At 41.2% G+C, this 21,121-nt stretch overlaps 1 protein-coding gene across 2 annotated transcripts in view; it reads right to left on the bottom strand.

Moving 5' to 3' along the window:
* LOC144629969 (WD repeat and HMG-box DNA-binding protein 1-like) overlaps positions 1–21,121 on the bottom strand; it is a 29,765-nt gene that overhangs the window by 3,209 nt on the left and 5,435 nt on the right. The window contains exons 11-25 of one of the 2 annotated variants that reach the window (XM_078488225.1): positions 19,794–19,900; positions 19,319–19,403; positions 18,248–18,289; positions 12,693–12,873; positions 12,464–12,570; positions 12,083–12,169; positions 11,103–11,287; positions 9,755–9,836; positions 7,507–7,787; positions 6,054–6,162; positions 5,544–5,605; positions 5,164–5,278; positions 3,880–4,005; positions 3,379–3,447; positions 718–1,027 (exon numbers count right to left, since the gene is read on the bottom strand). In XM_078488225.1, the coding sequence (XP_078344351.1) occupies positions 718–1,027; positions 3,379–3,447; positions 3,880–4,005; positions 5,164–5,278; positions 5,544–5,605; positions 6,054–6,162; positions 7,507–7,787; positions 9,755–9,836; positions 11,103–11,287; positions 12,083–12,169; positions 12,464–12,570; positions 12,693–12,873; positions 18,248–18,289; positions 19,319–19,403; positions 19,794–19,900 (1,948 nt within the window). The remainder of the gene's footprint in view (positions 1–717; positions 1,028–3,378; positions 3,448–3,879; positions 4,006–5,163; positions 5,279–5,543; positions 5,606–6,053; positions 6,163–7,506; positions 7,788–9,754; positions 9,837–11,102; positions 11,288–12,082; positions 12,170–12,463; positions 12,571–12,692; positions 12,874–18,247; positions 18,290–19,318; positions 19,404–19,793; positions 19,901–21,121) is intronic. The other variant, XM_078488226.1, reaches the window with a different exon arrangement.

Raw genomic sequence — 21,121 nt, 5'->3', positions numbered from 1 at the left:
GTTACTGTTGTTGTGTTCTTGGGCAAGACACTTTGCTCTCACAGTGCCTCTCTCCACCCAGGTGTTTAAATGGGTACCGTCAAATTAAATGCCAGGGGTAAGCTTGGGATGGTCCTTTTTTTGTTTTTGTTGTTATGCTTGGTGTGGTCTTGCATTACAACCAGGGAGCAGAAGAAAAATACTCTGAGATAATTATGTTCCCACCTGGTGGTCCACAGACTATACAATATACTGTTTGCTTGCATCTAAGCATGAACATGTGATGCTGAATCTAATCTAATTGGGTATTAAACATGGCATGATTGGTCCTCATATGTTTGAAGTTTGGCAGACCATAATGAAAACTTTCGCACCAAAAGTTCAACACATGCCAGTTTCAAAAAGGACGAAAAGATTGGATAATGAGACTTATTCAGAGAAATTTATCCTGATCTGTGTCGAATGCATATGCCTAAGTGCGAGAAAGCGGAACTCCAGATTGGACATTTTGAGTGGAAAAGTTCGTGTTACAATCTGCCAAACTTCAAATGTTTGGCGACCCATCATGCCACAATCAATACCCAATTAGATCATGTTTAGGCGTCAGGTGTTCACGCTTGGATGCAAGTGACGGAAAGCTTCTCAGACATGTAAATTCAAGACAAAGTAGTAAGTACTGAAATTAGCATCAAAGCATAAGCTGCAGCTCCCCATTAGTCATTCACTAATTTGCCATACCTTGTTTACTTGAAATTTGTTGATCTTCTTGATCTTCTTCCATTTCATCGTCCACTCCATTCTCCTCCATTACTTCACCTTCCTCTTCCTCCTCTACTTGATCAGCTTGCCGTGACACAGTGGAAGGGTGGCGACCATGCCCTCTTGATGTAAATACCTCACTCCCCCTGACTGGCCAGTTGTCCTGTTGGAAATCATCTTCAAGCTCCACCTCAGCCTCAAGCTCTGCCTTCTTGCGTGCCAGGTCATCAAGCCGATTGGCCAGGTTCATTCGTCGACTGCGTGCGGCGTATTTTATTGCCAAACTTACCTATAAAAAGAGTCAAGGTTTAGTTGGATTACATTACATACCACATAATCGACCAAGCATGAGGCTGGATATTGGCCAAGTATTTTTTGCATTTTTATCAACCTTAATGCCGTCAAGGTCCAAAAGAGCCAATATCCTGCCATCTTGATCAAACACTCAGCTTGGTCAATAACAAATTTATTATCTGGCAAATATAGCGGGCATTATTTTCTGTGTGACAAAAGGACAATCCAAAGCAGGACAAGGTAGCCCCATCTTGACTGCTCTGGTAGCAAAACACAGTCACTTTGCCTACTTGCAGCAAAAGCCATAAAATTATTCCTCGCGAAGCGAGGCCGAAAGCCGAGCGTAGCGGGGTGTATAAATTTGTCCCTCAAAGGGCTCAGGCGGGTTGAAATCTCGTGTGGAGTTTACGGTCATATATATTTGTGAGCTTGGCGTGTGGCGGAAATGACGTCACACGGCCACGCGCTGGTGGCCTAATGGTGTGAGGCGTTGAACTTGAAATCAGATCTTCGGGACTGAGGGCGGGGGTTCGAATCCGGCTAGGGTTTTTTTTTATTATTATTTTTTTTTTTGTGGGTTCGAATCCTGAGCCTTTCATTTTTATCGTTTTTCTTTTCGGATTAAAATAACACTGATTTCCACATAATACTCCCTCAACGCCTATTCAGGCTATAAACCTTTTTATCGCCATCAGGGGCGCGCAGGCGGAGGGTTCGAATCCTCCTGCCGTTCGTTCTTCTTCTTTTTTTAATGCCCTCAAATAAATGTCCAAAATGCGACTATCCAATAATTTGTCGATGATTTTTAAATTAGCCTGCGCTTCCCAACGCTTTATACCTCTTTACGAACCAGAAAGAGCTGCCATCTTCAAAGCGGAGTAGACCCTGGGAACGAGGGTGACGCGGCCATGCCCGTTACTAGGCAACAATAACAAATCACCGGTTAAAACCGGAGCTTCGCGAGGCCCTGTGAGTCACGTATTACTAGTTATGTGTGGTTCCAGAAAATATCCATACTCCCTGCCACAGAAGGGATTGGAAATTCCAGGGAGGAGGAGGGGAGGGTGGGGGGGGGGGGGTCACAAAGACCCAAAACTTTAAAGCAATGTATGAAGCTAAATTGGAATTTCCAGAGGGGTGGGGTGGGGGTTCATAGGGCAAATCCCTTCCGTGGGGGGTATGGATATTTTCTGGAACCACACAGTAAGTTTCCTTTTTGTAAGGAATCACATTTGAGGTCTGTTTTCGCCCTTGTAGAGAGATAGGGTGCAAGAAAATGAATTTTATTCCTAGGCTTATATATAGCATCGTAAACAAGCAATGAGCGTAAAAGGCTATGTAGCTGTCAGGAGGGTTTGCACACATTGCAGGTCTAACATGCTGCTTTATTCTTACAACAGATCAAAAGCTAATAGATAAATCAAATACAGCTTTTTAAAATAAAGCTAAGAATGACATAAATGATTATCTTGATTATAATCAGGTCCATACTAACTATAACTATGATGTTCTATACTGGTAGTTTATAGCAACAAACTATTGTTAAGTTTTCTCACATTACATCCGCGCTTTACGAGCTGCACTGGCTGCCGGTTTCTTTGCGTATTGATTATAAGATTTTACTTTTTACTTTTAAATGTATTTAGGCCTAGCGCCACCTTATCTTAGCGATCTAATTAGCATAAAATCGAATTCATTATACAATCTTAGGTCTACTGGCATGCCCTTATTGGACCATCCCAAGGGAAAGATGCTGTCAACATTGGGAGCTAGATCATTTTCAGTAGCAGCTCCGAAACTCTGGAATGGCCTACCTGTGGAGCTTCGTCAAGCAACATCACTTGACTGTTTTAAATCTCAACTTAAAACTTATCTTTTTAAGTATTATATAAATAATACTTATATATATAGTATTTTTATAATTTATAACTTTATTTTATTTTCATGGTGATGTAATTTTTAATTTTCTCTTAAATACGTAAAGCGCTATTGATCAGAATATGGAAATATGCGCTATATAAATTAGCAAATTATTATAATTATTATTATAATGTGCTATCCAAAAATTATTGGACTGCAATATAAAATTACAAAAATTAATTATTAAGAATATTTTTTTTAAAAATGGTCCTGTAACCAGGTGGTTGATTTATGATTAAATTAATAAAAAAACATTACCCTGGTTTAAAAATTCCTTGTAACTTTCCCCTGATGAAGGCTGAAGTTTCAGCTGAAATGTTGGGACTTTTTCAACATTTTTAAACCAGAGTAACATTTTATTATTATTTTTAATCATGTATTAAGAATATATTAAATAAATAATTATTATAATTTATTATCACTTACAGAATGGGCATCTGGTAGTAATTCACACAGTTCAAATGCACGGAATTCTCGATCACTCTTGCATGCCAGCTAAATTTCAGAGATAAAAAAAATGAATTCAGAATTATTGCAAGCCTAGCAGAACAGCCGTGGGAGGCACGGTGGCCTAATGGTTAGCGCGCTCGGCTCCGAGTCGAACAGCCCGGGTGGTTGGGGCGCTGCGTTGTGTTCTTGGGCAAGACACTTTACTCTCATAGTGCCTCTCTCCACCCAGGTGTATAAATAGGTACCGGGGAACCTACTGCTGGGGGTAACTCTGCGATGGACTAGCATTCCATCCAGGGGGGAATAGCAATACTCCTAGTCGCTTAATGCTACTGAAACCGGGATAAGCTCTGGCTGTATGGGCCACTTAGGCTCGGACACAGACTTTACCTTTACCTTACCTAACAGTACAGCCACAAGGCACTTTAATTCTTTGCTTTAATGATTGAACTGCTGATAAAGAAGTCATGAACTTACAGCAAATAACTTCATGATGCCTTGAATCTGTGCTGTCTTGACCTGGCTTGGTGTAGCATCATTGAAAGACTCCCTTTCTTCTTCTTTAGATGCACCAAGCATGAGCTTTGATCGGACATATGCTTCCTGACATTGCAGCAACGCAATAATAATTAGAAGTAACAGTCAAATACTTTACATTTAAAAAGGAAATATATCTAGACTTTAAACTTATTAATATATTAAATAATGAAGAATAACTAATAGTTTAAAATGTTCGGGTTGTAGCCAGGCATGTTAAAAATTCGAATTAATAAGTTGACACTGGCTAAAAATATTGTTTTTGGACGTTTCGGCCACTACTGTTGCCTTTTTTAGCAAGATTTTTGCATTTTTATCTTGCTGAAGAAAGCAACAGTAGTGGCCAAAACGTCCAAAAACAATATTTTTAGCCAGTGTCAACTTATTAATTCAAATTTTTAACTAATAGTTAATTAATTAATTAATTTAATACTTTTAATTTATTAATTAGGGAGGTAAATGAGGAGTAGCAAGTTAATGAATTAAATATTAATTTTAATAAATCATGAAATGCATTATTAATTTTTCAAACATTAGCCACTCATAAGTTATTTGATTCTAGCTAACACACAAATTTGTACAGTTACATAACAGCTTTTATCTTTTATAGGCCTTATCACGGTTTTCGACCCCATCTTGACGAGTTGGCAAAGCGGGTAGAAATTACAGTGTTTGTATGGGAATCTGATGGCAAATATCTCTTACAAAAATTGAATTCTGGACAACTCATGAATTGTAAAGTTAAGATACTAGGCAAAAGTTTTTATTTGCCGAGTTCGAAGGACGTAGTTGGGCTAGCTAGAAAGCATTCAGTTACATTTTTTTCCCATACATTTGTCTATAATTTTTCCCGCCAACTGCGTCAATCATGCGAAAAAATACAAACAAATGTATGGAAAAATTTAAAACAATATTTGCCGTCGAATTCCCATACAAACACTGTAATTCCTACCCGCTTTGCCTACTCGTCAAGATGGCGTTGAAAACCGTGATAAGGTCTTAATTTATGATTTAAGCACTGAAGGCCTCAAAAAAGATGAGCAGTATTCAATTAATTTGTCATATGAAAAAAAAATAACATCAAACTAGCAGGTCACAGAGAAAAGGTGAGGGCAAACAATTAGATATTCAAACAAAATGTTGCACTTAACATTTTTTGTCCTCAAAAGTTTTGTACAATTATATGGCTTAAAATATTTTATTATAGTTAGTCTCAAACTTTACCTCCAGTTGTCCTTTCTCTGTCGTCATTTCACAGAACGGAAGTTGTAATGGAAGGAGAACAAGTACAGGGCGTGGCAGCGTGGGTGGGTATGTTGACCCCTTGCAGTAGATGCACCTACATACATTACACAAGAACACAAGGGAATCAGTAGACACAAGTCACAGGATATATTTATTTAGCAGTTCCCTTGTACTGCCAATTGCTTAAATTTCTTTTGTTCTACTGTTGCAATTTAGGACTGCTCAAACAAGTATTTTACTGATAATTTTTCACGATACATGTGGTCACAAGGTAATTGCATGTCAGTTATTTTGAAATACAGTCTTTATCTTTAAATTACAGTTCAACTTTGCAGAGTGTCCAGATCAAGGTCCCTTACCTGATTAGCTGGCTTCTCTCATCCAAGCCAACGACCCAATAATTGTCTGACTTATTCTTCATCTGGAAAAATTATATAAATTATTAATATCAAATAAGTAAAATTATCAACAGAGGCAGGCAGGAAGGTATGACAGAAGAGAGGGAGGGGGTGGGAGAGAGAGGAATTTAGAAAGAGAGGAAGGAAGAGAGGGAGGAAAGGAAGAATCAAGAAAGGGAGGAAGGGAGGGAGGGAAGAGGGTACGGTGGTAGAGGTAAGGTGAGTGAGTGAGGGAGGGAGGAAGGAAGAGAAGGAAGAAGGAGAGACGGAGAGAGGAATCGAGAAAGGAAAGGAGGAAGGAAGAGAGAGGGGAGTCAGGAAAAGAGGGAAGGGAGATATGATAGGAGAGAAGGAAAAATAAAAATTACATATTTGAAATTCTTGACCTCCAGATCTCAAGGCCAATGCACTGTTGGATCACCATGCCTTCACAAAGTAAAATAAATGTAAAGCAGCAATAACAACACTTACATTGCTTTTAGTGATACAAACTGGGCACCATGCAGTGCCAAAGGATTGTGAGAGTAACCTAACAACTCCTGCTGAGTCGACAGTGACTGGAGTGCCTTCTTCAGAGAACCTTCAGAGTAAAACAGAAAATCAAGAAATCATGACTTTTGTTGCTGGTATAAACGGATACAATCACAAATATCATTAATGGTAATCAGTAACTACAGTAGAACCCCGGTAACTCGAACTCTGAAGGGAAACGAAAAACTGTCGAGTTAGCGGGTTTTCGAGCTATCTAGGTTGATTGACTATTTAATTTGTCAAGTTAATAATTAATACCATAGTTTACTTATTTTTCAGCACTTCAGTACACAATACAGTGCTAATTGAATAGCCCATTTCCGAGTTCTCGCATTTTAGAGATCTGGTGCCGAAATCGACTCACCAGATCGAGGCTAAGTGCATTGCATCCCATCAAACATGGAGGCTTCGAGTGAAAAAACAACATGCAGTGAAGATTTCTCGAAATTAAAGGTCGATGAATTGAAAAATTATTTGCGAGAGAGAGGTATACAATTAAGCGATGGTAGCAAAGGAAAACGGAAAGCTGAACGTGGCCATCAGGAAACAACCTGAAGCCAAGAAGACTTTTGAACAAACAAAGATTTTCAGGTGAATAATCTTCTTTACCTACCAAAATATAATTGTAAAGGTCTCCGAACGTGAACTCTGGAATTTTCGAGAAGTTGTGGGTCCAAGCGCTCAAAGTTTTAGTATTAGGGTCTGACAACTTCCCTTCACTTGTTTGCAATTTGTCCTTCAGTAGCTTTGTGCGGTCTTTGGTAGAATCATCCAGTTTCCTCTGCTTCATTGCCGCTGCTTTCTGGCATAAATCAAGCAATTCAGCTTTCCGTTTTCCTTTGCCACCATCGCTTAATTGTATACCTCTCTCTCGCAAATAATTTTCCAATTTATCGACCTTTAATTTCGAGAAATCTTCACTGCATGTTGTTTTTTCACTCGAAGCCTCCATGTTTGATGAGATGCAATGCACCTAGCCTCGATCTCATGAATCGATTTCGGCACCAGTCCTCTAAAATGCGAGAACTCGGAAATGGGCTATTAATCTCGTCAGAAACTCTAACATAACCATACATTCTTATGATAAGAGTCAAAATGTCAGTCAAATACTTGATCTGTTCGTTGCACTAATCAATAGGCATCCGTGGCGAGTTACAAGAAACCGGAATTCGCGTTATCGGGGTAAATTAGACCTACATTTTGATGAAGGGAAACGAAATTTAGTTCGAATTAGCAGGGTTTTCAAGTTATCCGAGTTCGAGTTAACCGAGTAAAAATGACTGAAAAGTGGGTTCAAATCCAAGGGAAATGGGACTTACTTCGAGTTAGCGGGGGTGTTCGAGTTATCCGAGTTCGAGTTACCGGGGTTCTGCTGTAGTTATTTTAACCTTACCCCAACCATGACAGTGTTGTCTTCTCACTTAACAACACCCTCTCCTCTGTGATAAGTTCCTTGTTGCGCTTCAAGTCCAGTAATTTAAGAGCGAGAGCTTGCTCGCCAGGAAGTGGGTTATTAACATGAAACACGACCATCAGTTGATCCTTGTGTCCCGACATGCATACAACAGGACCTGGAAGGCTCAGAATATCGCGCTGAACTCCACCAATGGTAAACACTCGCAGGAAACGCTTGTCTGTTGCCACAGCGACAAATGAACTGCTAGTTGCCACTGCCTAGTGGATGAAAATGTATAAAAGTTTGTCTGGTTCTGAGCTTTGTGTCTTATCAGGCAAGCATTGTCTTAAGGTACTCTAGGTGTTCTGGCCCCAGTTGTTCAAAGGGTGGATAATGCTATCCATCAGATAAATCAATATCCAGCGGAAAGTGAAGAAGTTTTGTATCACAGGGCTTGAGACTAACGGTCGCCAGCTTATAACAGGGCTGTCACTAAGGGCCGGGGGCCGGGGATTTTCCCCGGCTACAATGAGTTTGAGCCCGGGCTACTTTGATACAAAACCAAAACATGGAAAGTGAAAAATACGTCAAATGACAAAATTGTGAATAAAAAACAAAGCAATAGTTTATTAATACAAATTATTATTCACCTTTTCAGTAAAGATAGCGATTGACATTTCATTCGAGGCTGTGATCGAAAACGCGTAAATATTGAACAATGTCATCTTCCTTTGAAAGCGCGTGATTTTACTTGTTAGTTTCATTCAGATTCTCTTGTTGTCGGCTCCGCGTGAAAATTTCATCGAAAAGACGGAAGGCAAAAGTGGATAAACGAGTAAAACTGGATTCCTTCTTATCTTCTGGTTGTGCTTCAAGATAAGATTATGTTTAACTAAAGAAACAACAGTTTGGGCTTCAGCATTTCTCTTTCGAATCGACCAGTGACCGGGATGATGCATGAAGGAAATTGCACAAGACGCATGTGGCCCAGTAATAGTCACACATGGACTTTCCATAGTTTGTTGAACTATGAACACTTTCCACACAAATGAAATCGGCGATCAGTTAACTGTAAACTTGTAACATTATGTGTGTTCTCCTCTTGCCTGTTTTGGCTAAACTTCAGAATACCTGGCCACTTTTTTGTGTCTTCTAATCCTGCTACCGCAGTCCCGAGGTGGCCATAATGAGATTCAGTAGCTGATCACACGGTAACGAAGTCATAGCCGAAGCAAGCGTGCTAAACACACGAGTATACCTCGTTCTTAAATCCATGAGCCGAAACAAGCGCGCGAAACACATAAGTATACCTCGTTCTCAAATCCATGAGCCGAAGCAAGCGCTTAATTATTCGTCGACTTCGGGAGTGCGGGACCGCGGTAGCAGTAGTTGAACACCACTTACTTAAATTATTCCACGACTTCGGGAGTGCGGGAGTGCGGGAGTGCGGGACCGCGGTAGCAGTAGTTTAACACCTCTTACTTTAATTGTTCACCCACTCCACTGCGGTAGCACTGGAGCATGGGAGCAATAGATTTATACACGAAAAAAAGTGGCCGGGTATTCTGAAGTTGCTCCCCTGTTTTAATGCTGTTTTAAACAGCTACATGTCAAAAAACACAGATCAGTCGTACAGGGCTTGTATGCATTATTACACGAACTTTGTATGACAAAACATTGGCTTGTCTGAGTATTCTACATAAGTGCAGAAACACATTTTTCATTTCCCCACCCACTAGAAAAATTAGTGACAGCCCTGCAGCTAGCCAAAGGCTACTAAAATTTAGGTTTTGGCTACCAGGTTTAGCATTCCTACTAGCCGTTTGGCTAGTGAAAAACTTGGAAAAGTTAACTGTTCTTGATAGAAATCAATATACCTGACTAGTGAAAAATTACTTTTGGCTAGTAAAATCTGACATGTCACTAGCCAGTAAACCAGTGAGTTTAAAAGTTAGTCTCAAGCCCTGTATGAGAGTTATCCACTGGACAGGTGAATAGCGTTATCCACCCTTTGAACAACTTGACCCTGTAGTATAAAGTAAGTTAACTGCAGGTGACTTCTTCCCAGTATTTTGCTTGTTACAGCTTGATTACAATCATCCAGCAATACTTAAGATCTAATTTGGTTCCATATGATGTTTTATTAAGCCCACCCAGTTGACTTAAATTCTTTTGATCCCCCCCCCCCCAAAAAAAAAACAGAACCACCGACACAAATTGTAATTATAATAATTATTTGACATACTTTGATCGATTCCCCTTCTGGCAATGCAACAGTCCATTCTTTAGAGTTGTCCCAGCTTCCAAAATGGACACAGACCAGCTTACTGCAGAGAAATTATGGAGAATTTCTCAATCCATATCAGAAGGTTTACAAGTAAATAGATAAACGGTAAAAAAAAAATAAACAAATATATCTTTATAGTGGTCATGGCCTTAGCTTCAAGTCAGCTTGTTTCCATGCATGCCACCCAAACAGACAAAAAAACGAAAACAGTTTTAAGTTCTGTGGTATATCAACACAAAAGATATTCAATAATACTGGTACATAGCTGAGCAGAGATTCACAATTTCACTGAATACCTTTGGTTGGTGAATTTAAGTTTATGTCTTGCTCACTGATCATTTCTTCTTTAAAACAATTTATAGCTTAACCAAGTAGTTAGTACATTGCTTGAGACAATTATTTTATCATCTGAGGACCCTAGTTGATGACCTTGGTAATGGTTAGTGCACTGAATTCCACATCGAGCAGTCCGGGTTTGAGCCCGGCCGGGAACATTGCATTGTGCTCTTGGGCAAGACACTTTACTCATATACTGTAGTGCCTCCCTCCACCCAGGTGTATAAATGGGTACCAGAGAACTTAATGACGGGGTGTAACGCTGCAATGGACTAGCATCACATCAAGGGGGCGGTAGAAATAATAAAGTACATGTAGTAGAAATACTCCCGTTGATGACTTAATTTAATAAATACTGAGGCTCACGGCATTATTGGGTATATTGTAGGCAACTTCGGCCTGCATCCTCAGCTGCCTGCAATATACCCAATAGTGCTGTGAACCTCAGTAATTATCTATTAATATTTGTAATAGTTATTGACCCTCCTAAAACCCTATTTTTCTCTCTCTACATTAGATCAATGATTTCAGTCGCTTCCACACTGATGTTTTGGTTTATGGCTGCAGTTGTCGATATATTTCAGAGAGAGAACAATAGGATTTAAAAAAAAAATATATATATATATATATATATATACTTAATTGAAAACTCCCCGAATGGGGCTTTTCAGGGGCCAATGTGAAACAAATATTGTAAATAACATGGTTATAAATCCCAACTGGCAGGAGGCAGACCAGTTGGCTATTTACAAGCATAGCCGAGGAGTTGGACTCGGGTGACCGAGGACAAATCCAGCTAGTGGTCAGAACGGGACTTGAACCTGCGACCTCCGGATTTCAAGTCTGGCACTCTAACCACTTGGCCATGCTGCCTCCAGTAGGAGGGTCAGTAATTATTGAACCTGATCACCATAAAATTATTTCTTATTACTACAAGCTGACATTTGATATTGATGAGAGATAAAGGTACCTTGGCAAATCGTCTTGAGCTTCACAAGCTAACAACAGTGCCGTTGACGACAGTGCTGCCATGGAGTGATTAAGATGATTGGTCAGGTGAAGAGGGTGATGAGTGCTTGTGTCATGAAACTCAACTTCAATTGACGATATCTCATCTTCTGTGTGGCAGCGCACTATTCCAACTGAATTCCAAACCTGAAAAAGACCATTTACCATTTTCTTTTTAATAATGAGCAACACGAGCAAGGGAATAGTTTAATTTATGGTTAACAATGCCATTATTTATCAGTCCTTTAAACGCCCAGTTGTGCATAAGGCATTAACAAGTTGCCTCCATTCCTGTCAGTCCTTTGCAGGCCGTGAAACTTGCCCCCAGGTAAAATTTAGAGCCTGAAGTTCTGCTTCTGCAGTTCTTGTCCAGGTGGATTTTGAACGGCCTCTTTTATGTTACTTTGTGATTAAAACTCTGAATGTGTAACAGCCACCGTGACCATTCAAATGAAAACTTTCATGTGGTACATAATTTGTAGTATCATGCTGTTAATAAAAACGTTGCTCTAGATTTGAAGTCTTTTAATGAAGTCTAGTGTGTCACCACTTACACAAAAACTATTGAGCAGTGCTTTCATGCGGTACTACTGTTTATTATGCTGTACAAGGTGGTTCACACTTTTAAGGCAGTGGATGAAATCCTAGTGTGTGACCATTCAAATGAAAGCTATTACAGGTAAGCAGTAATTGCATGTGGTACTGATTACTATGCTGTACAAGGTGGTTCTAACTTTAAAGTTAAGTCTGTGGATGAAACCCTAGTGTGACTATTACAGACAATATTATAAACCAAACTTTTAGGTAAGTTTAAAAGGCAAGGTGTCAATGCAAATTTCAATGGGTCAATAGATTGTACACCTCACTAAATCAACAGAAGTTTCCAAAACTTGTCAGGTCAGACTCACCTGTTATCTGGAACAGTGATAAGTACTAACTTACCATGAACCTGTGCATGAGATGAACTGGGGTTGAACTGGGCTGGAATGCAGGTTGGAGGACTGGTATAAAAGGAGTGTGGATAATCTCCTGTTGTTGAAAGTGAGATAAAACAACTTCAGTTAACTTTAAGATGAACCCCCCCCCCCCCCACACACACACACACACACACACAAATGGGCTCCAACCCTACCAAATGAGGTCCTGCAAAATGTGCATTTCTAAAATTCATAAACACCATGTGTATTTTGTTGCATTCTCATTCAACTGTGCAGTAATAGTCAGAATCATCACTAAAATAACTGTAAGTATTTAAATCTTGGCTGTCCCTTGCTACACGTTTTTTTGGCTCAGGTTATCATATCCTAGGTACAATGAAGTTACCTTCGCAGGAACCTGAGCTGCAGACACTTCACTGGCAGTATCACCATCATTTTCTCCATCACCAAAGTCTAATGGAGTTGCTAGGGCAGCCTTAAGTTTACGAATATCTAAAGGTAAATAGAGGATTGCATGAATTAGAACTTTTGCCATGCATTCATGAATCAAGATTGTAACTTCCCTGGTCAAAATTTCCTCCCCTCCTCCTTCTTCTGACGGTCACTTCTCTCACCTTTGAATTCGTCATCATCATCATCCTCTGCCTCCTCGTCGATCCAAGCATTGGACTTGTTTCTTGGTTTTTTCTTTCCAATGATAAGCTGCTCATCGTCACTATCACCATCCATGGCAGCAACCAAAAGGTCATTGTCCATTGAATCATTTGCGGTTACAGAACCACTGGAGCTTTTTACCTGTACGAAAATGGTAAAATTTAAAATTAATGTGGCTAAATGAAATTCAGCAGCTCTTTGGGTCATTTACCCAAAGAGGTGCTTCCCAACAAGGGAAGCAAAAGATGTTGTGTTAGCTTACATGAAGTATTGTTACAGTTACGGACACAATGCATGTTGGTTATTAAAGATGGCGTCTTGAAGCAAACATGTGTATTTCACTGAAGTGTAGTTTAGACCCAAAAAACTCGACATGGTGGCAGCGGGACGTTTCCAATAGGCTTTAAACTGAAGAAGGATCAGAAAAAACGACAATATGGGAGACCCAGCTCCAGGCGAAGCCGGAATTCAAGCTGAACAACAGCAATTAGTAGTTGACGAGCCGAATGAAGCCGGCGCTCCGCCACAACAGCCTGCACAACCACAAGCACTGGTACAACAACAAATGGTTCAACAAATATCCGTGGCAAATTACCAAGTTCCACCACCGGAAAAATTCAACTTTAAGCCCGAAGAATGGCCACGCTGGATCAAGCGTTTTGAGAGATTTCGAAAAGCGACCGGACTCGACCAAAAGGACGGCGATAGCCAAGTAAACACTTTGATTTATTCGATGGGCGAAGAAGCTGACGACATCATGGTCGCATTCGGACTATCAACCGAAGAAGCAAAGCAGTATCACGTCGTGAAAGGCAAGTTTGAAGCTCATTTCGTGGTAAAGAGAAATGTAATATTTGAGCGAGCGAAATTTAACCAGAGAAGCCAACAGGATGGTGAGTCAGTGGATAATTTCATAACAGATTTATATTGCCTTGCTGAATACTGCGAATTTGGAACATTGAGAGACGATCTCATCAGAGATAGAATCGTGGTAGGGATAAAAGACAAGAAGCTCTCTGAACAACTGCAACTGGATTCTAAGCTGACTTTGGAGAAAGCAATCACAAAAGCCAGGCAGTCAGAGACAGTTAAGAAGCAACAACCTTTCCTACAGGAAGCCAAGTCTGAGCCTCCTGTACCAGCCAGTGTGGACCACTTATCCAAAGGAAAAGGAAAAGATTCTAAAGAAGACATGAAGAAGAAAAAGAAACCACCCAAGCCATCCAAGTTTAAAAATGGGAAGACTCCTGAAGCACAGTGTTCAAGGTGCCTGGGTCAATCACACCCAAAGAGACAATGTCCAGCCAGAGAATCAAAATGTATGAAGTGTTCTAAAGTAGGACATTGGGCAAAGGCTTGTAAGTCCCTACCAGACAAGAGAGTGGCTGAAGTGAATTTCACTGGGAGACAAGATGAAGGAGAGTTATTCCTGGGTGAACTCACTGAACTATCTGCTGTCCAAGGAGGGGCAGGAGATTCATGGAAAGCACTCGTCTCGATGAATGGACAACTGATGGAGTTCAAAGTAGATTCTGGTGCAGATGTAACAGTTATTCCGCCAAGCTTATTTCATAGCCTGAAACCAACTCCATCACTTAGCAAGACAACCAGGGTACTCATGGGTCCATGTAAACAGAAACTGAGCTGCCTAGGAACTTTCACAGCAGAGTTGCGAGTTCAAGACAAGGTTACTCAGGAACAAATGTATGTGATAGAAGATTTGGAGCGACCTTTGCTAGGAAGAGAGCCAGCTGAACATCTAAAGCTAATTAGCAGACTTGACAGCCTAAGCAGTGTGGACTACAAGAGTAAAGTAGCAGACGAATACCACAAGTTGTTCAAGGGACTGGGTGTTATGAAGGACAGTTACTGCATCACACTCCAAGAAGATGCCAAACCTTTTCAAGTAACAGTACCAAGGAAAGTGCCCTTCCCTCTGTATCAGAAAACTAAGGAAGAGTGAGACAGAATGTTGGAGACAGGTGTCATATCCAGAGTTGACCAGCCCACTGATTGGTGTGCTCCCATGGTTGTTACTCCTAAGAGCAATGGTAAAGTCCGGGTGTGCGTGGACCTGAGCAAGCTAAACGAGTACGTAAAGAGGGAGAACCACCCACTTCCAGCAGTAGACACAACCCTTGGAAGATTGGCAGGCTCTAGAGTCTTTTCAAAACTTGACGCAAACTCAGGATTTTGGCAGATAAAGTAAGCGTGGGAATCAAGGCCACTGACAACATTTATTACCCCATGGGGCCGTTTCTGTTTCAATGTATTGCCTTTCGGTATCAGTTCTGGTTCAGAGAAATTCCAGAAGAATATGAGTCAGATCCTCCAGGGATTAGATGGTGTGGAGTGCAACATAGATGATGTATTAGTCCATGGTAAGGATCAGCAAGAACATGATGAAAGGCTGGAAGCAGTACTCAAGCGTCTAGTCGAAGCTGGCGTGACACTCAACCTCGACAAGTGCCAGTTCAGTACAGACAGAGTTAAGTTCCTCGGACATGTCATAAGCTTTAGTGGAATTGAGGCAGATCCTGAAAAGCTACAAGCAATTGCTGACCTACCGCCACCTCAGAATGTGCAAGAAGTAAGAACATTTCTTGGCATGATAAACCAATTGAGCAAGTTTTCCGAACACCTTGCTGACAAGACAAAGAGCATCAGAGACCTTCTTCACAAAGGGAACGAATGGGTATGGGGAAGTGAGCAACAGAAAGCATTTGAGCAGATCAAAGCTGACCTCACACAAGTCCCAGTACTGGCACTGTACGATCCAAACAAGGAAACCAAAGTGGCAGCTGATGCTTCCTCCTATGGCCTAGGCGGGGTAGTTCTTCAACTCCAACCAGACAACTCTTGGCGACCAGTTTCATTCATATCAAGAGCGATGACTCCCACGGAGACCAGATATGCACAGATAGAAAAAGAAGCCCTAGCACTCACCTGGGCATGCGAACGATCCTGGGAGTACATTGTGGGGAAGTCGATCTACGTTGAAACTGACCACAAACCCCTGGTGCCACTTCTGAGTACGCACACTCTAGACCAACTTCCGCCACGAATCCAGAGATTCAGAATGCGACTAATGAGATTCCACTTCAAGGAGATCAAGCATGTTCCTGGAAAGAAGATGTACATACCCGATGCGCTTTCAAGACTCCAAGTCCGAAGCCAAGCAGTTCAGTCTACAATTGATGATGACGAAATGTACGCACACATTGGAAGCGTGATCTCATCACTGCCTGCCTCAGACACAAGACTACAGCAGATCATGGAAGCACAGGAAGAGGATCCAGTCTGCAGACAGATCAAAGTATACTGCTATGAAGGATGGCCTGACAAGCATTCCTTAAATGATGCTATGAAACCCTACTGGTCAAGCAGGGGTGAACTGTCAGTGGTACAGAACATTCTTCTTAAAGCATCCAGGATCGTAATCCCTTCTTCCATGCGTCTTGAGATATTGGATAAGATCCATGAGGGGCATCAAGGGATCACTAAGTGCCGTGAGCGGGCCAAAAGCTCTGTTTGGTGGCCAGGACTGAGCAGAGAAATCCAGGATCTGGTGCAACAATGTAGAGTCTGCGCTCTACACAGGGACAACAAACCCGAACCGCTTATCATGACACCCTTACCAGACCGTCCATGGCAAGTCGTAGCCACAGCTAAAAGGCATCGACTACCTTATTGTTATAGACTACTTCTCAAGATACGTCGAAGTAGCAGCCATGCAGAAGACGACAAAGTCAAGCGAGGTTATTAGAGCCCTCAAGTCGATATTTGCCAGACATGGGACCCCGGAACAAGTGCGATCCGACAACGGTCCTCAATTTGACAGCGCGGAGTTCTCCTACTTTGCTAAGGAATGGGGATTCAAGCATACCACAAGTAGTCCTAGATTTCCCCAATCTAATGGAGAAGTTGAGCGTGGGGTTAGAACAGTGAAGAATCTACTTACGAAAGAAAAGGACCCCGCTAAAGGATTACTTGCTTACAGATCAACACCACTAGGATGCAAGTTCTCTCCCGCACAGTTACTGATGGGAAGGCAGATTAGGAACAGTGTTCCGGCATTCCATACCCAGCTAAATCCGCAATGGCCCGATTTAGAAAACCTGCGTGCACGAGAGAGCATTAGCAAGTTGAAGCAGGAAACAGTGTTCAACAGCAGGCACAAGGCCAAGCCCTTGCATCCAATTGGACCGGGTACAAAAGTCTTTGTGAAGGACCTTCAGCGACCAGGAAAAGTCATTGAAGCAGCATCAACACCTCGGTCATATCAAGTTGAAACACCAACCAGCACGATAAGAAGGAACCGTGTTCACCTAACTCCACTGCCGAACCAGCAGGAGGAACATCGACCCTTACCAGTTGTGGACCAAGTTCCGGCAGCGAACAAACCTGCAACTCCTGTTCGGAAGGACAATCCTGCTATCAGGAGAGACATTCAAGTACCCCCTGTAACACCTATTCTTGCTACTAGGCCTAAGAGAATTGTAAGATCATCACTCAAAGTTAGAGAGAACCTAGGTTTAGCATGAGATGACACTGTTGTAAGTTTTCATATAGTTTTTGTCATACTCAATGTGTTTGACTTGGATTTCACACTCTCTAACAAAAAGGGGGAGATGTTGTGTTAGCTTACATGAAGTATTGTTACAGTTACGGACGCAATGCATGTTGGTTATTAAAGATGGCGTCTTGAAGCAAACACGTGTATTTCACTGAAGTGTAGTTTAGACCCAAATAACTCGACAAAAGAAAGGTAGACCTGGGGCAGCACACCTGGAGATGCATGAGAATGGCAGAGTTGGAGGGGAAACACCTTACGTGGAATGAGGCAAAAGGCACTGCACAAGAAAGGGTTAGGTGGTACCCGCTAGTTGAGGACTTATGTTCCACTTAGGAATGAGCAGGATTAAGTAAGCAAGTACATGTAAGTGCGTAAGTAAGCATTTCTTAGTAAATGAAATTCAGGCCAAGTTAGGCTCAAGGCAATGCTGGTCAGCGGCACTTCAGGGCAGTCATGCATATCAGAGTCGCTATGAATTTGTGGGGAAATCACATGTTTGTTGTCCAGCCATGTGCAGATGTGCAGTTATCTGTTTGGCTTTGCACTCAAGTTTGGGTTAATATAATATATTAACAATGAGTTTAATGCAGGGCTGTAATTGAGGGCCATAACCTGTAACACCTGTTATGGCTGAGCTCACTTAATGTTGAGGGTGAAGATGTTGATTGGTGTTATGTTACACTTGCATACTGAGTGAAATACTCCAGGTGATAACTTCAATGTGATGCTTAACAACTTAAGAAAGCCCTGTTTAATGCACAGATAGGCTCAACAACAGTAGAAATGAATTTGTTAATTTAAAAAAATGGTTTAAAATGGCCTCAAATTCTACCATCTAGCGGAGGAAGTTGGTAACCCTCGGCTGAAGATTTTCCATTTTGATGTAAGGGAAAAGGTTAAAAGCTTATAGAAAAATAAAAATAATAATTAATAACTTACATCATCTTTTGGTATTACATTTTCACACACACCAAACTGACCCTGTAAAAATATAAAAAAAAATGATTGTTAATAAAATAAAAAACAAGGTAGTCAGTGGGCCAGTAACTAACGTCAACCAACCAGATCGCTCCACTGCTGGTCCAATATTTTCTAAATATTGGACTGCTTATTGTCCAGAATGTTCCCGCAGCAGCCCAATATGTAAAAATAAACTTGACTAGCATAAAAAACCTTTACAGCAAGGCGCCCAAATGTGTGACCACTTTTAATTTATTCACATTCTTTCGTGCAGATTTAATCCAATCAAAAGCCGTGGATAGCTTGCAGTTGACTTCTGATTGGATTAAATCTGCACGAAAGAATGTGAATAAATTAAAAGTGGTCACACATTTGGGCACCTTGCTGTAATAATAATTGAATTTGTACTTTTTATTTGTTTGTAAAACATCACTGGGGAATTCTTTTCTGACTGGAACAACAATGGGTCTTTGGACACAATCCCATTCTATTTATCCTTTCCACTTTCTGTTTTTAAAAAAACTTTTTAGTCATGCGAGTAATAAATCTCTTATCAACCAAAATCTCTTATTAACCAAGAGAATATCAGCCCTGGGTGTTCAGCCCTGAGCCCTCAGACTCTCCTAGGGATGTAGTACTTAGTAGTTGCCTTTTTTTAAAAACACGATTTGGATAAAAGCTTACGGCTTGTGGGGTCGTGTGGCTTGTGGATGGTGAATGGTCCTCCAAAAAATGCGTGTCTCGCAAAATTTTAGCCAAATTTCAGGGGTCTCCTCGTCTCGAATTTTTCTTTGACGCCTTTTTGGAGTGTCGATTTCTTTTGCAAGGCTAAAAAGGTCTCGTGCTCGCAGAAAAGATATCAGTCTCGCTGTCTCGCAAAGTCTCACATTTACCATTCAACACCCCTTCTCCTAGGAGGGTGCAGTCAGGCCTTATAGAAATTATTTTGTGGATGCCTAGTTTTCAAATCCTGGTCAAAAGCCTGATTCCTGGGTGGAAAATGCATTATACATGTATCTGAACTTCTTACTACCTAACAGTCTTGATTACCTGATTATCAGTGTATGCAATTTCTTTATTTCCTTTTGGATTCCACACCAAACCACAAATTTGCTGCCCACTCTCGTGACTTATCCTGACAAACAAAATGAAATAAAACCAGGCTCAAAAATAGGCCAAATGTGTAAAATTTTTAAGCTTAAAAGACCTACAGTTGCTGTTTTAGACTTTTTTGTTACAGACCATATACGACGAAGAAGGTGGAACTGGTTGGGACACATACTCAGGAGAGAGAGTGCAAACGACTGCTTCACAGCATTGGGATGGACCCCAGAAGGTCAAAGAGCAAGAGGGAGGCCAAAGACAACTTAGAGAAGGACGAAGGTGAAGGAAAGAAACAAGGCGGGATGGACGAGCTGGGAAGTAGCCAAAGCGGTGGCAGGGAACAGGGAGTGTTGGTCGGAAAGTGTGACGGCCTTATGCGCCTACTGACGCGACGAGACATGATGATGATGATGTACGGTACCTTTCTATCACCATTTGCGACGACACCTTCCAAATAAAAATTTCCCCATTGATACTGGCAGATGCAATGTAATTACCACAGGGAGACCATGCAGCTATGGATACTAACTGTAATGACAGGAAACATGAATATATTATTAATAATAATTTATTAACCAACTGTTTGAAAGAATTTTTCTTTGATTTCTTTAATTGAAGAGCTCCGGATAAGAACGTCCCCTGGACTTTCTGGCTAAATTGAACGTTATCAAAACAACTCCAAATTGCGCATGCAGGTTTGTTTACGTGTGCTAATCACTGTCCTGTGTTGCATTTGGCTGGTCTTTTCTTCGTTTTTCAGAAAATAATGTATGCAAAAAAAGGCATTTTGCAAGCTTACGTTCTCCCAGTCAGCTAGCAGTCTGAGTTTTCCAACGCATCGCGTGTACATCTTTCCCTGCAGGGTTTTCTAAGCGTCTACGGAAGGTGAGAAACCATTTTACAAACATGTCCTCGACTCGCTGCCTGCCATGTTTCTTGTTGATTTGAGTAGAGTAGGACTGGACACTGCATTGTGATGTAAGGTCACATGTTAGAGGCGGAAGAGTTTGAATTGAGCGAAATGGCGCATTTGAAAGTAAAACGAAGAAGTTTATAGTTTTAGCTCAAGTGCGGCTGCCAGGTGGTTGAAGGACATCATTAAGTCTGAATACCCGTAAGTTTACAGCATCGCTCGAAGAACTGAGTGATGTTTCTGCCTTTGTTTTGTACAACAGCGCTGTTTAGCGCTTCGGAAAAAACGTTGCATAAACCAAGGTAGTTTTGAGCCTGGCCGCATAGAAAGCCTAAAACAAGAGGTTTCTTGCCGGGAACTTGGTCAACGCGAGTTTTGCAGGGTCCGCTTGGGTGCTGCCGCGACAAAGTTGCCGAGAAGTGACCTGGTTTTAGACTTTAAAAAATTCTTTATAGGTTTGGCAGGGGACCTTCCCTCGCAAAAAATTTTTTCTGTGCCTCATTAAATATTCATCAATCAATAAATCAATCAATCGATTCGTGCCTTAGTTTATCTTGTTTTCGCGGGATTTTGTAGATGTGTAATGATGTAAGGAGTGGAGATAGAAGTGAAAGCAAGCCGGCGGCACTTAACTGAAAGCAAAACTAGTATAATGTGACAACACGAGCAAACGTATTCAATCAACAATCAGTCTTTATTTCACTTTCACCTCAAATTACAGCTAACGGTAACAGATTACAATAGTCTTGCCCGAAACAACAAAAAGCAGCTAACCGCAAGCAGACTGCAGTGAAAGCTAGCCGCTTGAAATGCTAACGCTAACCCTAACCCTTAAA

This window comes from Oculina patagonica, chromosome 11 (genome assembly GCF_052425735.1).
Source record: "Oculina patagonica isolate OP01 chromosome 11, crgOcupat, whole genome shotgun sequence".
Classification (NCBI taxonomy): Eukaryota; Metazoa; Cnidaria; class Anthozoa; order Scleractinia; family Oculinidae; genus Oculina; species Oculina patagonica.
Note: the sequence above shows the minus strand (reverse complement) of the source record. Positions and strands in the feature narration are given on the sequence as shown.